This window comes from Nematostella vectensis, chromosome 11 (assembly GCF_932526225.1).
Source record: "Nematostella vectensis chromosome 11, jaNemVect1.1, whole genome shotgun sequence".
NCBI lineage: Eukaryota > Metazoa > Cnidaria > Anthozoa > Actiniaria > Edwardsiidae > Nematostella > Nematostella vectensis.
The window spans coordinates 7,139,807-7,155,206 of NC_064044.1; the positions used below are offsets into that span (position 1 = coordinate 7,139,807).

General features: G+C 44.2%; 1 protein-coding gene across 1 annotated transcript in view; it reads right to left on the reverse strand.

Moving 5' to 3' along the window:
• Window positions 1-15,400, reverse strand: part of LOC5518488 (serine/threonine-protein kinase atr) — a 58,999-nt gene that overhangs the window by 14,609 nt on the left and 28,990 nt on the right. The window contains exons 39-56 of the mRNA XM_048733996.1: window positions 14,943-15,165; window positions 14,245-14,318; window positions 13,531-13,607; window positions 12,741-12,831; window positions 12,578-12,640; window positions 11,640-11,755; window positions 11,130-11,253; window positions 10,895-10,959; window positions 10,493-10,555; window positions 10,033-10,132; window positions 8,082-8,125; window positions 7,678-7,762; window positions 4,863-4,937; window positions 4,340-4,458; window positions 3,869-3,996; window positions 3,456-3,502; window positions 2,417-2,527; window positions 1,167-1,235 (exon numbers count right to left, since the gene is read on the reverse strand). Of these exons, the coding sequence (XP_048589953.1) occupies window positions 1,167-1,235; window positions 2,417-2,527; window positions 3,456-3,502; window positions 3,869-3,996; window positions 4,340-4,458; window positions 4,863-4,937; window positions 7,678-7,762; window positions 8,082-8,125; window positions 10,033-10,132; window positions 10,493-10,555; window positions 10,895-10,959; window positions 11,130-11,253; window positions 11,640-11,755; window positions 12,578-12,640; window positions 12,741-12,831; window positions 13,531-13,607; window positions 14,245-14,318; window positions 14,943-15,165 (1,674 nt within the window). The remainder of the gene's footprint in view (window positions 1-1,166; window positions 1,236-2,416; window positions 2,528-3,455; window positions 3,503-3,868; window positions 3,997-4,339; window positions 4,459-4,862; window positions 4,938-7,677; window positions 7,763-8,081; window positions 8,126-10,032; window positions 10,133-10,492; window positions 10,556-10,894; window positions 10,960-11,129; window positions 11,254-11,639; window positions 11,756-12,577; window positions 12,641-12,740; window positions 12,832-13,530; window positions 13,608-14,244; window positions 14,319-14,942; window positions 15,166-15,400) is intronic.

A 15,400-nucleotide genomic window follows, 5' to 3' on the forward strand; every position in this document is an offset into this window, starting at 1 on the left:
TTGTCATCATCATGTTTGTTGTTAATGCTGTTCTAGTTGTTGTTGTTGTCATCATCATGTTTGTTGTTAATGCTGTTCTAGTTGTTGTTGTTGTCATCATCATGTTTGTTGTTAATGCTGTTCTAGTTGTTGTTGTTGTCATCATCATGTTTGTTGTTAATGCTGTTCTAGTTGTTGTTGTTGTCATCATCATGTTTGTTATTAATGCTGTTCTAGTTGTTGTTGTTGTCATCATCATGTTTGTTGTTAATGCTGTTCTAGTTGTTGTTGTTGTCATCATCATGTTTGTTGTTAATGCTGTTCTAGTTGTTGTTGTTGTCATCATCATGTTTGTTGTTAATGCTGTTCTAGTTGTTGTTGTTGTCATCATCACGTTTGTTGTTAATGCTGTTCTAGTTGCTGTTGTTGTCATCATCATGTTTGTTGTTAATGTTGTTCTAGTTGTTGTTGTTGTCATCATCATGTTTGTTGTTAATGCTGTTCTAGTTGTTGTTGTTGTCATCATCATGTTTGTTGTTAATGCTGTTCTAGTTGTTGTTGTTGTCATCATCATGTTTGTTGTTAATGCTGTTCTAGTTGTTGTTGTTGTCATCATCATGTTTGTTGTTAATGCTGTTCTAGTTGTTGTTGTTGTCATCATCACGTTTGTTGTTAATGCTGTTCTAGTTGTTGTTGTTGTTGTCATCATCACGTTTGTTGTTAATGCTGTTCTAGTTGTTGTTGTTGTCATCATCATGTTTGTTGTTAATGCTGTTCTAGTTGTTGTAGACGTAAATTACATAAATGAGCACGCTAAATCTCCATCACCATGTTCGTAAAAGCGTATAGTTGTTGTCGCTGTTCTGGTTGTTTACGTAAATTACAAAAAAAAAATACAAAAATTCTAAAGGTTGGTTCTCAATTGGACGTAAGCGCAAGCGCAGCGCACTTAATTTCCCGATTCTCACTGGAACACGAGCGTAAACACAAGCGCAAGAGAATGCGCTTGATTTTCATGCGCCTGCGCCTGTGTTTGACCGATCCTCACTTGTGTTGCGAGAAATTACCCGATTTCGGCACTTTTCCGTAACGAAAGTGCAACCTGTTGACTACGTGATCTGATCGGCCAATGAGAAAAGATCCAGCCAAGCAGGGATTATATAAATAAAAAGACAACGTAAAGAAACCTTTGAGACGGCCATCATCATCCACACAGCTTGGTTAGGGTAAGCCAGGAGAAGTCGCGCCAGAATCACCTAAAGACAGAGAAACATGGGCGATTAAAGAAGGCATATCACGCCGCCATTTTATGCACCCTCCCAATATCGACTCGCTCAAAGAATCCATCTCCTTCGACTTATTCAAGAAAGTGACAGAGATACTTTCAATAAAATATAGTTAATAAGGTATTGAACTAAGTGGGTGGGTATTTTGTATTTTTTTTTTCTTAAAAAAACCGACATATTTTCAATGAAACAATAGTAAAGGAGTTATTGATCGGCATTCTTTAAAAACAATCCACTTTACAGCACGATTTAATCGCGTACGACTCTCAGCCCTTAATTACACACTACGACTTTAGGGTCGAGCATCGTAGCGGAGTCATGGCTGATTTACACTCTACGACTCAAGTTGTAGAGGTGTCGCGGACAAATTCAGCTAAATCTTAATCGGCATTTATAGGCCAACATTTGCGTCGCTCTCTAACAAGAGTCCCGGGACAAATCCTGGTTCCGAAAGAGTTGGGTAAATTGTTTTTCACATGTTTAAAAAACCTCTGTCAGCCGCCATTTTGTCATCCTAGCAAAGTACCAAGTGCGAAAAAGCTCCATTTCCATCCGGGGATTTGGGGAAAACAATGCGATATTTTCGATTGGATTTGGTATCAAACTTTGTTTTTAGATGGTTATTTCGATATTTTAGCACTATATGTGACTTCTAATATTAAATCAAAACAATAACAAAGGTGTGAATGACAAGGGCACCTCAAAGGACTTTTTTCCTGTTCTTTGTTTATTTTTCCTCCCTTCCTAAACACAAATAATTATGTTGTGTTTCGTGTGTGATGTGTTCCAATTACCACAGGTCGAACTCTATCTAGAAAACGGCCCATTCAACGTTCCCTCTGCAAGGTTTGGAATAACTAGAACAATAACAGACAAGCCGTAGAATCACTAGGTATCATAACTAGAAAAACTACATACAAGCTGTAAAATAACCAGGTAGTTTGACTAGAAAGTCTACAGACTAGCTGCATAATAACTAGGTAGTATGAATTTGAATATCATAGACTAGCTGTAGAATGTAGCTGTAGAATTGGCCTGGCTGAATCAGGTATGTCTGTGAAAACAGAGTAGTTTCGCTAACATTTCTAGCATCAGCCCTTCGTCAGGACAAAAGCTAAAAAGAGGTTAATTCGCGTTTCAGATTTTCATACCTCGAGTTGTTCCACGACCTTCTGGTTCGGATGACAGATTCTTGAGATAAGTAGAGAGAAGGCAGTCAGGAATTGGTACGCCGGAAGTCTCTCCGTCAGCTCGGCCATTGTCTGAGTAAATGGAATAGCGCGAATTAACATTGCAACATTCTTAATATTGTCTCCAAATTTGCTGCTGAACTTATCAAAGCTGTAATACACAGGAAGCCTTAGGTATTGGGAATAAAGTTCTTATGCTGAATCCAACTTTATGCTTGATATCATAACTAATGATAAACTACTAATTATTGCTTGTCGTGCTTTTATATCGACCTCAGACCTTTATCAAATAGAAATTAACTCTGAGAATCTATGGGACAAAATTCAGCCGGTTCTGGTTTGGTTTCAGACAATTTATCTATCATTTATCTCAAACACATGATGCATCGCAGGCCACGATACATGGGTTTTCTGATCGTTCCCTTTCTTGAAATAGCAGTGTACTTCTTACAGTGTGACGCGCGCTACCGTTGCCACTTGGCTACTTTTGTGAAGTAAGCCAATAAGGATGCGAGAAACGTGCATCTGATACGACGCGCGCTACCGTGGCCATCTTCACAGTTTTGTGAAGTAAGCCAATAAGGATGCGAGAAACGTGCTATCTGATACGACGCGCGCTACCGTGGCCATCTTCACAGTTTTGTGAAGTAAGCCAATAAGGATGCGAGAAACGTGCTATCTGATACGACGCGCGCTACCGTGGCCATCTTCACAGTTTTGTGAAGTAAGCCAATAAGGATGCGAGAAACGTGCTATCTGATACGACGCGCGCTACCGTGGCCACCTTGACAGTTTTGTTAAGTCAAAAACGATGCAAGACACGTACTATCTGATACGATGTGCGCTACTGTGACAACTTGACAGCGGTTTGTAAAGTAAGCCAATAAAGATGCGAGAGTCGTGTTGGCCACGGTAGCTCGCGTCGCGCTATAAATGGTCCAATAGCAGCTCGCCTATTAAACAGGGCAACACAGGTTGTGCCACTAATCTATTGTCCTACCTTGTTAAGGTCTGCCAGCGTTTTGGCAGCAGCTTTATTGCCTCGACCTAGAATGAGATTCTTTTTTAATAAAGAACTTAAGCTAAGGCCTTGACCCCACGTATATCTGTGTCCGTTTGAAAGTGCAACATTTTTGTAATGCTGAGAGGAATCAGGTTGGAAATACATACAGTAGGAGCCTTTACCTTGAGTCCCATGACGCATAAAAAAAACAAAGATACTTCGCACATGATTTTAATGAAACTATGTGCATAAACTTTTTCAATCCAGTCTGATTACTCAAACCCCTGATATCTCGAGCTTGTTTTGTTTCCTTTTAAAGTTTGTGATAGCGGGGTTTCTGTTAGGTCATGGTTTATTTATTTCTTCTTCACATGCCGCGCTGTCCATGATAATGAGGTGCTGTAGTTTACCTTGGTCAGGGACCTTGGCACCAAAGTCAAGCCAGAGGGTCAGTAGTCGAGGCATGGACTGGTAGATGAACTTATTGCCGTTCTGAAGGGATTTCCCGTAATGCTTGATAACAAACGGCACAAAATCCCTACAAAAAGAACAGTAAAACTAAGCCCTTAGCACCAAAACAGCCCCAAAATGCCCCCAAAATCTAAAATAGCAATCCTAGGATCAAAATCACTTCATATGGGGGTAAACTACATATAACATTAACTATATAGTACTTTGACCGCCCTAAATGGTCCATCTATTCCCACGGGATCCAGAAAAATAATAGAAAACTACTGGAAAAGGGCATCAAGTGTCCAAAATTTCAAACCATCTTCCCTAAAACTGCCCTAAACCGTCGCTGTGTAGTGTTGGTCTGTCTATCACTTTCAAGGCGAACAAAGGAGTTTGTACCCCCTTGACCACCCATGTGTGCTACTCACGTTCCGGTTAGCTTGCTGCTCTTTTCGTCGCCCTCGGAAAACACGTTCATCAGGCGGTCATAGTATTTGGCCATGTAGAAGTGACCATTCTCCCAGTCAATACGCAGCTCCGTTACCTCCTGGAAAACGAGGGAAAAACTCAGGCATTGATGACCGGCCAGAAGGATGGACTTTTTTCATGAAAGGGGCCGCCCTGAGCCTGCGTTGATTTTGGAAAGGAAAGCCGTGTCATTAAGCTTTTGCCTCACTCTCTGATATTATGGAAACAGATAGGTACAGACAGATAGGTACAGACGGGTAGGAACAGACAGATAGGGACAGACAGATAGGAACAGACGGGTAGGGACAGGCAGATAGGAACAGGCATGCAGGTTCAAACAGGGACAGAGAGATAGAAAGAAAGACAGGAACAGACTGGCAGGGTCAGAGATGGACAGAGAGACAGAGAGACGGGAACAGAAAGACGGACATGGTCATAGAAGGAAGAAAAACAGACACCAATAGAATTATAGGACAGACTTACTCTAAACTTCTTGATGATAGGATTTGGTTCATAGTGCGCGGTCTCATTCATCCAGCGCGCCTCAAGGAGTTGGGCCTGTCGAGCATGTGGAGTAGTCAGTGATGGCTTTAAAGAATGTCGATCAGCTACCCTTTGTATTGTTTAGATATTCCCCTCTTTGCCCTGTTACAACCCCACCTTTATTAGGATGACCCTCTCCGCCCTATTACAGACCACTTAACCTTTGTGCTAGGATGACACGTGTTACAGCCCCAGCTTTGCTAGGATTACCCTATACGCCATAATACAGCCCCAGCTTTGCTAGGATTACCCTATACGCCATAATACAGCCCCAGCTTTGCTAGGATTACCCTATACGCCATAATACAGCCCCAGCTTTGCTAAGATGACCCTCTCCACCCTATTACAGCCCCACCTTTGCTAGGATGACCCTCTCCACCCTATTACAGCCCCACCTTTGCTAGGATGACCCTCTCCACCCTATTACAGCCCCACCTTTGCTAGGATGACCCTCTCCACCCTATTGCAGCCCCACCTTTGCTAGGATGACCCTCTCCACCCTATAACAGCCCCACCTTTGCTAGGATGACCCTCTCCACCCTGATACAACCCCAACTTTGCAAGGAGGACCCTCTCCACCCTCATACAGCCCCACCTTTGCTAGGATGACCCTCTCCACCCTGATACAACCCCACCTTTGCTAGGATGACCCTCTCCACCCTGATACAACCCCATCTTTGCTAGGATGACCCTCTCCACCCTCATACAGCCCCACCTTTGCAAGGATGACCCTCTCCACCCTCATACAGCCCCAGCTTTGCTAAGATGACCCTCTCCACCCTATTACAGCCCCAGCTTTGCAAGGATGACCCTCTCCACCCTCATACAGCCCCACCTTTGCTAAAATGACCCTCTCCACCCTATTACAGCCCCAGCTTTGCAAGGATGACCCTCTCCACCCTCATACAGCCCCACCTTTGCTAAGATGACCCTCTCCACCCTATTACAGCCCCACCTTTGCAAGGACGACCCTCTCCACCCTATTACAGCCCCACCTTTGCTAGGACGACCCTCTCCACTCTATTACAGCCCCACCTTTGCTAGGATGACCCTCTCCACCCTATTACAGCCCCACCTTTGCTAGGATGACCCTCTCCACCCTGATACAACCCCACCTTTGCAAGGATGACCCTCTCCACCCTCATACAGCCCCACCTTTGCTAGGATGACCCTCTCCACCCTCATACAGCCCCATCTTTGCTAAGATGACCCTCTCCGCCCTAATACAGCCCCACCTTTGCTAGGACGACCCTCTCCACCCTGATACAACCCCACCTTTGCTAGGGTGACCCTCGCCACCCTGATACAACCCCATCTTTGCTACGATGACCCTCTCCACCCTCATAAAGCCCCACCTTTGCAAGGATGACCCTCTCCACCCTCATACAGCCCCATCTTTGCAAAGATGACCCTCTCCGCCCTAATACAGCCCCACCTTTGCTAGGATGACCGTCTAAACCCTGATACAGCCCCACCTTTGCTAGGATGGCCCTCTCCGCCCTGATACAACCCCACCTTTGCAAGGATTACCCTCTCCACCCTCATACAGCCCCATCTCTGCTAAGATGACCCTCTCCGCCCTCATACAGCCCCATCTCTGCTAAGATGACCCTCTCCACCCTAATACAGCCCCATCTTTGCTAAGATGACCCTCCCCACCCTCATACAGCCCCACCTTTGCTAGGATTACCCTATACGCCCTAATACAGCCCCATCTTTGCTAAGATGACCCTCTCCACCCTAATACAGCCCAACCTTTGCTAGGATGACTCTCTACGCCATAATACAACCCCACCTTTGCTAGGATGACCCTATACGCCATAATACAACCCCACCTTTGCAAAGATGACCCTCTACGCAATAATACAACCCCACCTTTGCTAGGATGACTCTCTACGCCATATTACAACCCCACCTTTGCTAGGATGACCCTCTCCACCCTGATACAACCCCACCTTTGCTAGGATGACTCTCTACGCCATAATACAACCCCACCTTTGCTAAGATGACCCTCTCCGCCCTGATACAACCCCACCTTTGCAAGGATGACTCTCTACGCCATAATACAACCCCACCTTTGCTAGGATGACCCTCTCCACCCTCATACAGCCCCATCTCTGCTAAGATGACCCTCTCCGCCCTAATACAGCCCCATCTTTGCTAAGATGACCCTCTCCGCCCTGATACAGCCCCACCTTTGCTAGGATGACCCTATACGCCATAATACAGCCCCACATTTGCTAGGATGACTCTCTACGCCATAATACAGCCCCACCTTTGCTAGAATGACCCTCTCCACCCTAATACAACCCCATCTTTGCTAGGATGACCCTCTTCGCCATAATACAACGCCACATTTGCAAGGATGACCCTCTCCGCCATAATACAACCCCACATTTGCTAGGATGACCCATTCCGCCCTAATACAACCCCACCTTTGCTAGGATGACCCTCTCCGCCATAATACAACCCCACCTTTGCTAGGATGACTCTCTACGCCATAATACAACCCCACATTTGCTAGGATGACCCACTCCGCCCTAATACAACCCCATCTTTGCTAGGATGACCCACTCCGCCCTAATACAACCCCATCTTTGCTAGGATGACCCTCTCCGCCATAATAAAACTCCACCTTTGCTAGGATGACCCTCTCCGCCGTAATAAAACTCCACCTTTGCTAGGATGACTCTCTACGCCATAATACAACTCCACCTTTGCTAGGATGACTCTCTATGCCATAATACAACTTCACCTTTGCTAGGATGATTCTCTCTGCCCTCTCTTCCTCCGTTTCATTGTTTTTATCTCTCTTATCTTGTCCTGATGCCCAGAGAGCTCTAAAAACAAGCGCATCGTTCAATACATACATATAAAAGACATACAGAGACGAAGGGGTAGAAACTTGGTATATACGACCAGGGACCAGGGATGAGATCTATGTGAAGGGGAGTCGGGACTATTTTCGAAATATTGGAATCATGGCAAATTTCTGGGGAGTTGGGATCATCTATAGGTTGTCGTTTGACAATAGTGTAGCAAAGCATGAATTAGTTTATTTTGGTTATAACACATCATTTTGAATCTTTTCCGAGCTCTCCAAATTTACGTTAAAATCACTGATTTATAGAAGTGTTGGGCCACAATGATAAGACATACCGCACGCCCTTTTGCAGACAAAGAAGAGCTTGATGGGTGTCTCCCTAAAAACATAATAAGAAAGGGGCTCTTTATTAGAGCATTCGGTAGGGGTTCTAGAGGATAAAGTGGAGAGCATTCGGTAGGGGTTCTAGAGGATAAAGTGGAGAGCATTCGGTAGGGGTTCTAGAGGATAAAGTGGAGAGCATTCGGTAGGGGTTCTAGAGGATAAAGTGGGGAGCATTCGGTAGGGGTTCTAGAGGGTAAAGTGGAGAGCATTCGGTAGGGGTTCTAGAGGATAAAGTGGAGAGCATTCGGTAGGGGTTCTAGAGGATAAAGTGGGGAGCATTCGGTAGGGGTTCTAGAGGATAAAGTGGAGAGCATTCGGTAGGGGTTCTAGAGGATAAAGTGGAGAGCATTCGGTAGGGGTTCTAGAGGGTAAAGTGGAGAGCATTCGGTAGGGGTTCTAGAGGGTAAAGTGGAGATACCGAGTTTAAAAGTCTTAAAAAATGACACACCATCTTTGAACAGCAAAAGGTAGAAAAAGAGGAAGTGATTGCGTTACATATCAGGAAATAAAGTGGGAATGGATAGAGCAAAGGTAACAAAAGAGGTAGTGGTTGCGTTACATATCAGGAGAAAGAAGTGGGAATGGATAGAGCAAAGGTGACAAAAGAGGAAGTGATTGCGTTACATATCAGGAGAAAGAAGTGGGAATGGATAGAGCAAAGGTAGCAAAAGAGGTAGTGGTTGCGTTACATATCAGGAGAAAGAAGTGGGAATGGATAGAGCAAAGGTAGCAAAAGAGGTAGTGGTTGCGTCACATATCAGGAGAAAGAAGTGGGAATGGATAGAGCAAAGGTAGCAAAAGAGGAAGTGGTTGCGTTACATATCAGGAGAAAGAAGTGGGAATGGATAGAGCAAAGGTAGCAAAAGAGGAAGTGGTTGCGTTACATATCAGGAGAAAGAAGTGGGAATGGATAGAGCAAAGGTAGCAAAAGAGGAAGTGGTTGCGTTACATATCAGGAGAAGGGAGTGGGTGGATAGAGCAAAGGTAGCAAAAGAGGTAGTGGTTGCGTTACATATCAGGAGAAAGAAGTGGGAATGGATAGAGCAAAGGTGACAAAAGAGGAAGTGATTGCGTTACATATCAGGAGAAAGAAGTGGGAATGGATAGAGCAAAGGTGACAAAAGAGGTAGTAGTTGCGTTACATATCAGGAAAAAGAAGTGGGAATGGATAGAGCAAAGGTGACAAAAGAGGAAGTGGTTGCGTTACATATCAGGAGAAGGGAGTGGGTGGATAGAGCATATACTACAGCAGCCTACAGATAATACCGCAAGACATGGCCTAAAATTGTGCCACCGAGGAAAGCAAAAGCGTGGATGCCCAAGAAACAGCTGAAGACAAGTACTGAAAAGCACGGGTTGCCTGGCGTGTTCGCCTCTCATTGCTGTGACCCAGGCTCTAATCCTGGACCTGGCTAGGGGTTTTTCGAAGGTCATGCCCTGGTTCGAACAAGTTAAAGTTATCATTCCTGTGTCTCCCGTCTTCTTGGATAAGGACACCAGGGGGTCCCACGGTTTTATCAAGCGGGAGTACATTAGCCAGCCTGAATCAAAGGTACGTAAAGGAACCACTGGGGATGCAATAAACCTTCTGGCAGTGACCATCACCAGTGACAGTGCTTACTAATATACACACAGGGGGCACTTGATTTTGAGTCTTGCTTTGTTGTAACTTACGCACCAGTATAACTGGTGTAAGTTATCAATACATAGCAGTTGAGGTGAATCAAATTAAACTAGTTGGAACTCCTCCCCGAATCCTGTGTGAAATTCCTAGATGGCCTATGTTCGTCAGGGGGCATAGGCCTAAGTGAGTATAAGCCAAAATTGCTGGCATATCGCTGAACCATCAATGGCGTGAGTTACTGTGCAATTTTCAGGTGGCTTGGTGGTGATGGGTGTTACCGTGTTCCAGTTCCACTTGGCCTGCTCCACACACAGACTAGGCAGCGAAAAGTTACTGGCGTTCAACAGAGAGCTGAATGCCGTCTGGACGTGACCAGCCCTGTAAGTTAGATAAAGGTTGGTGTGAGCTGAAGCTTGTCATAAAGTGCTCATCGTACCAGCTAAAGAGCAAGTAGAAAAAAAACATTTGCCGATAATGATGCTAATGCCTAGTGCACACTAGCGACATATCGACATAGCGACATGGGCGCGCACACTCTTATTTTCGACATAACGACATGGATATAACGACATGAGAGAAAAAACCTGTTTTTTCTTTTATGTCATTATGTCCATGTCGTTATGTCGGGCTAAACATAGCGCGCGTGCCCATGTCGTTATGTTGCTAGTGTGCACTAGGCGTAATGGTGCTTTGGCTGCTGATGCTGATTACGATGACACTGTACTATCAAGTACGTACTTGCGTGCAACCTTGGCACTTTGAAGCCAGCTTTCGCCTTGTTCTCTCCTCAGTGCGTCAGTGCTGCAAGGGTTAGAGGTATAAGCCAGGGACACAGTAGGGAAGACAGAGAGAACAGCAATCTTAATATGGTACCAACGACATAATAAGGAGAGTAATGCAACTTAAAATTTACTGGCGTTTACAATATTCAGCGTAAATTTCCGGCTGCTAAATGGCTTTCTGGCTTCCGTCATTTCCAACTCACGGAACTATATTCTGTGCCTTTTGATTGGTCAGGGACTTGCGGGCCAATGAAAACGCTTCAAGGATTTTGAGTGACGGAAGTCAGAAAGCGATTTACTTTTTGGAAAATATCGGCGAGATTTTTCGGAAAAACACGTTAAGACGCCTTTTTCATACCTTGGAAAAAGGTTCAGTACAATTCTTCGCAAGTTGAGTATAGCTTCTCTGGTACGGAACGATTTCTAAGTACCAAAATATAGCAAAGACTATTAGCTTTAAGAAAAATAGTGAGCACGAGTTCTCCACCCCAAAAGTCATGCAATTTCCCTATTAAGGGGGGGGGGGGGAGGGGTGTGTTTGTTCTTGAAACATTCTCATTGAGTGAGCACCAACTAGGTCTTATTAGGGTTACCTGTGTAATCTGGAAGCGTGCTCTCCACCCATTGACCACGTGAGGTCTGTCCGAGCCATCCTCTTTCTCTCCCCCCGTCAGCATCTGAGTGACACTCTCCTCTAGTTCACGAAGCATGTGAAGCCTAGGAAAATCAAAGAAAGCTGTATATGCCATAATTCAAAGACATGACATTCCCTCTGTGCCTTCACCAAGCATTAAAGAACGCCAATCATGCCGCCATTTTATGCTCCCGCTCAATGGCTAGTCACACAAGCATCCAATTAACATCGGGTAATTCAAGCGAGTAACCAAGATATTTTTAATAAATATCTTCATCTTTTTAATAAAATAACTTCATTCGTTGATTATTTTGAAGTTTCCTTGCCACAAAAAAAATTTTTTTAATGATACACGATAACAAGGAAGTGGATGATTAACATTCTTTACTACTGAGGTGCTTGTTTGGGAGAATTTAGAGGTAGAACACCGTAGGATCCGGATACTTTATTCAAGACTGCAGCCGCTCACCTGACGATATACTCATAGCCTCGCTGGTAGGCCCCAGTCTCCATACTTGCAGCACACAGGGGGCCCATCTGCTGGCTGCGCACTATGCGTAGCTGCCGCTGGAATGTGCCCTGGTCCTGCAGGAAATACAAGTCTAAGATCATTAACTAAGATCAACCAAATGAATGAAGAATAAATAAGTGAGTGAGTTAGTGAGTGAGTGAGTGGGTGAGTGGATGGGTGCGAGCATGAGTGTGTGCGAGCGGGAGTGAGTGAGTGAGTGAGTGAGTGAGTGAGTGAGTGAGTGAGAGAGTGAGTGAGTGAGTGAGTGAGTGAGTGGGTGGGTGGGTGGGTGGGTGGGTGGGTGGGTAAGTATTGTATGGGTGCAAGCGTGTGTGAGAGCGGAAGTAAGTGAGTGAGTGAGTGAGTGAGTGAGTGAGTGAGTGAGTGAGTGGGTGGGTGTGTTGGTGAGTGGATGTGTGGGTGAGTTAGTGAGTGAGTGAGTGAGTGATGAGTGAGTGAGTGGGTGCATGGGTGTGTTGGTGAGTGGATGTGTGGGTGAGTGAGTGAGTGAGTGAGTGAGTGAGTGCGTGGGTGCATGGGTGTGTTGGTGAGTGGATGAGTGAGTGAGTGCTGTCACTAGAGATGATACCACAGGCCAGCGTCTCCAGTGGTTCTTGGCTTAATGAAATGCGGCACTATGTTCCCCTACCACTATGTGTTCCCCTCCCAATATGTATTAACGGGATTAGACCGCCCCATTTGCACATTTCATTTTTACCATCCCTGGCACGGGCAACATTGCATGGCCAGAATTCGTTCAAAAAGCAGTAAAACAAAACATCTTTACTTTCACTGAAATTCCAGCGCAATCAACCAAGAGTGCAACAGTCACGGTTGGTCGCAGGCGTCGAATTACAGTTGCATAAAAATAATTATAGTTGTCATAAAAACTGCACCTTTTCTTTAACCGCGAGTAAAATCCGGCCGAGTCCAGCATTCCAGTCGCCACCCCCGCGTTCCTATAGTTACACAACATATTTTAGCTCAAAATGCTCAGTTTGCCTAAGATGTACGTACAATAGGCTATTCTCTCAATGCATGGGCTCCCTGTGCACTTACAAGCTTCAGGTAGGACTTGAGTGAGTCCCACTGACCTAGTCTCCACGCGGCTTCGACCCGATAGGTATTCAAAGATTCCCGCCACTCGGGTCTGAAATGATCAACATCTTATTAAAAAAACAGCGATTTATTCGCAAGAAAGATTAAAAATAACAATCTACGAATGAAGTTTGGTATGTTATTGGCGATATTTGATCGAAAATAACTTGGTAACTCGCCTGTATTAGCCGATGGAAATGGATGCTTGAGCGGGAGCATAAAATGGCGGCGTACTTTACGCATCATTTGGCGATTTGCTTACAGTGGTTTACCTGCTGCCATTTATTAATTAAGGCAATCGTGGGGCCATTTCCCAAACTATGTGTACCTGAATCACTGTATTTTGTCCCTCATTAATCATTCATCACTCATTTACCAGTTACAACCTACGCGTCACAATTTGATTATCACTTGAAATATGCAGCCATACCTATCAAGCCATCCCAAACGCTTTATTAAATGTCACTATTATCGTTCTATTTAATTTCCTCGATTCAGAGGCCAGAAATTGTTATTAATGAATATAAGGACCATTTGGTAACAAAATGATAGTAAAAGATCTGTTAAACGCTAGCCTACCTGTAGGCTTTGATAGCTTTTCCGGCACGAAAACCCCGAAAACACGGAGTTCGCATAGGTAGGCTAGTTAAACGCTGGCCTACCTGTAGGCTTTGATAGCTTTTCCGGCACGAAAACCCCGAAAACCACGGAGTTCGCCTAGGTAGGCTAGTTAAACGCTGGCTTCACTCACCGCTGCCCCATGACCCCATCGGCATACATCAGGGCATTGGTAACCTGGCCAAGCCCAAACAAGCACTTCAGAAGGCCCTGAGAAGGATCAGGCGAAAACGGGAATGGTATTAGAGTAGAGTATTTTAGAACGTGACATTAACTTTCGAGAATTTAGCGATTCTCAAAATATTAGGAAATTAAATATTAAATATTAATTATTAAATATTAAATAAAATAATATTAGGAAATTAAAAGTGCTCTTATCAGCCACACCTTTGTTATTGTTTTAATTTAATATTGGAGGACACGTAAAATGTGGTGATGTGGTAAAATCTCGAAATTGCCATTTTTGAAAAAAGCTTGGTACTTTATTGAACAAATTTAATCGAAAATATCGCATTGGTTTCCCCAAATCAGTCGATGGAAATGGATGCTTTTTCACACTTGGTACTTTGCTGGGATGACAAAATGACGGCTGACAGGGCTGACAGCTTAACGTAACACGAAAAACCCATGTCGTGATGCAGAATATTTGTGATTAACATCTTTAAAGGATGGGGGAAGTACAGCATCAGCGGTTGAAAGAGCTTGTTGTGTCATGACATAACTCCTCTTTATAGGTGTGGCATTAACCAAAATCGTCAAAGAGGTCTAACTCTTTTTATACATTTAAAAACAAGTACAGAAGCAACACTGTGACCAAAAGTTGGATGATGGAAGCCCATGTCCATACCTTTTGGTGTCCAATAGCATTGGGTTCTTCTTGAATGGCGTTCTCGTAACATGCGGACGCGTCTCGCAGTTGGCCTGGAAGACAAGAATGTATCACAAAATATCTGAGTGTTCAAACACAAAGTGACATTCATGATTGAATTGTAGTTGTGTTGACGGTCATAGTTATCCTTTATTTGGTGACTTATCACAAAGTGACCTTAGAGTTGTTTTTTAATATAGTTATGGTTGAAGGCCATTGCTGTGTTTGTATAAAAAATACATTGAGCAAGAAACTTTATAACTAAGAACCTCTGTGCCTGCACTGCAGCACTCGCAGGAAGCGGATGTGAGAATGGTTAATGGCAATATTTGTACAGTAGAACCCCGATCATTACAGAAAAGCGCGGTTAAAAATCAGAGAGAAAAATAAACGGAACGTTGTTCCTTCAAAACATAAAGAACTTTTAAGCAAATTAGTTTAGATTTATGTTTAGTTTATTCACAGGATGTCTAATGAATGGTGCACACCAATTACAAAACGACGTTTTTTCTCTTATTTCGTTATGTCCGTGTCGTTATGTTGGGCTTATGGACATGACGGAAAAACATGACACGACGCGTCAAATAAGCCCATTTCACATCGAATAAGGCGGATAATTTCTCTGAGTACTTAGTAACTCATAGCAAACAAAATATCAAGTGCGACTTTTTTTAAACCTGCACTCTCATGCTCCAGTATCTGTTCGTGGAGGGTGGCCTTCTTGGTACGGATGGCGGCCACACCCACTACCCCATCCGGTTCGTCGAGGGCTACGTAGATGCTCTGCAGGAAGCCCAGGTGCTCTTGCTTGTCCTGATGTTGTGTGGCAATGAAAGATTCGAAATGCATCAACGCACGTGTGTACGCCTTGCAGTGGAAAGAAGCAAGCGCCAGAACGTCCTGAAATACAAGATACAGATTAACCAAGATAACATTTGGTGTGCTGTTGAGAATAGAACATTCTTTGGGTGAGAGGGCAACGATGAATCTTGTACGAACGCTTTGCAGTGGAACATGGAAAATTTTATGGAGGCGATGATAGGTGATTATTTAACTCAATACGGAGAATACCCCCGCCCCTACACACACACCCAATAAAATACCAGTGAAAGTACAGTGATAAAAATAGCTGTTA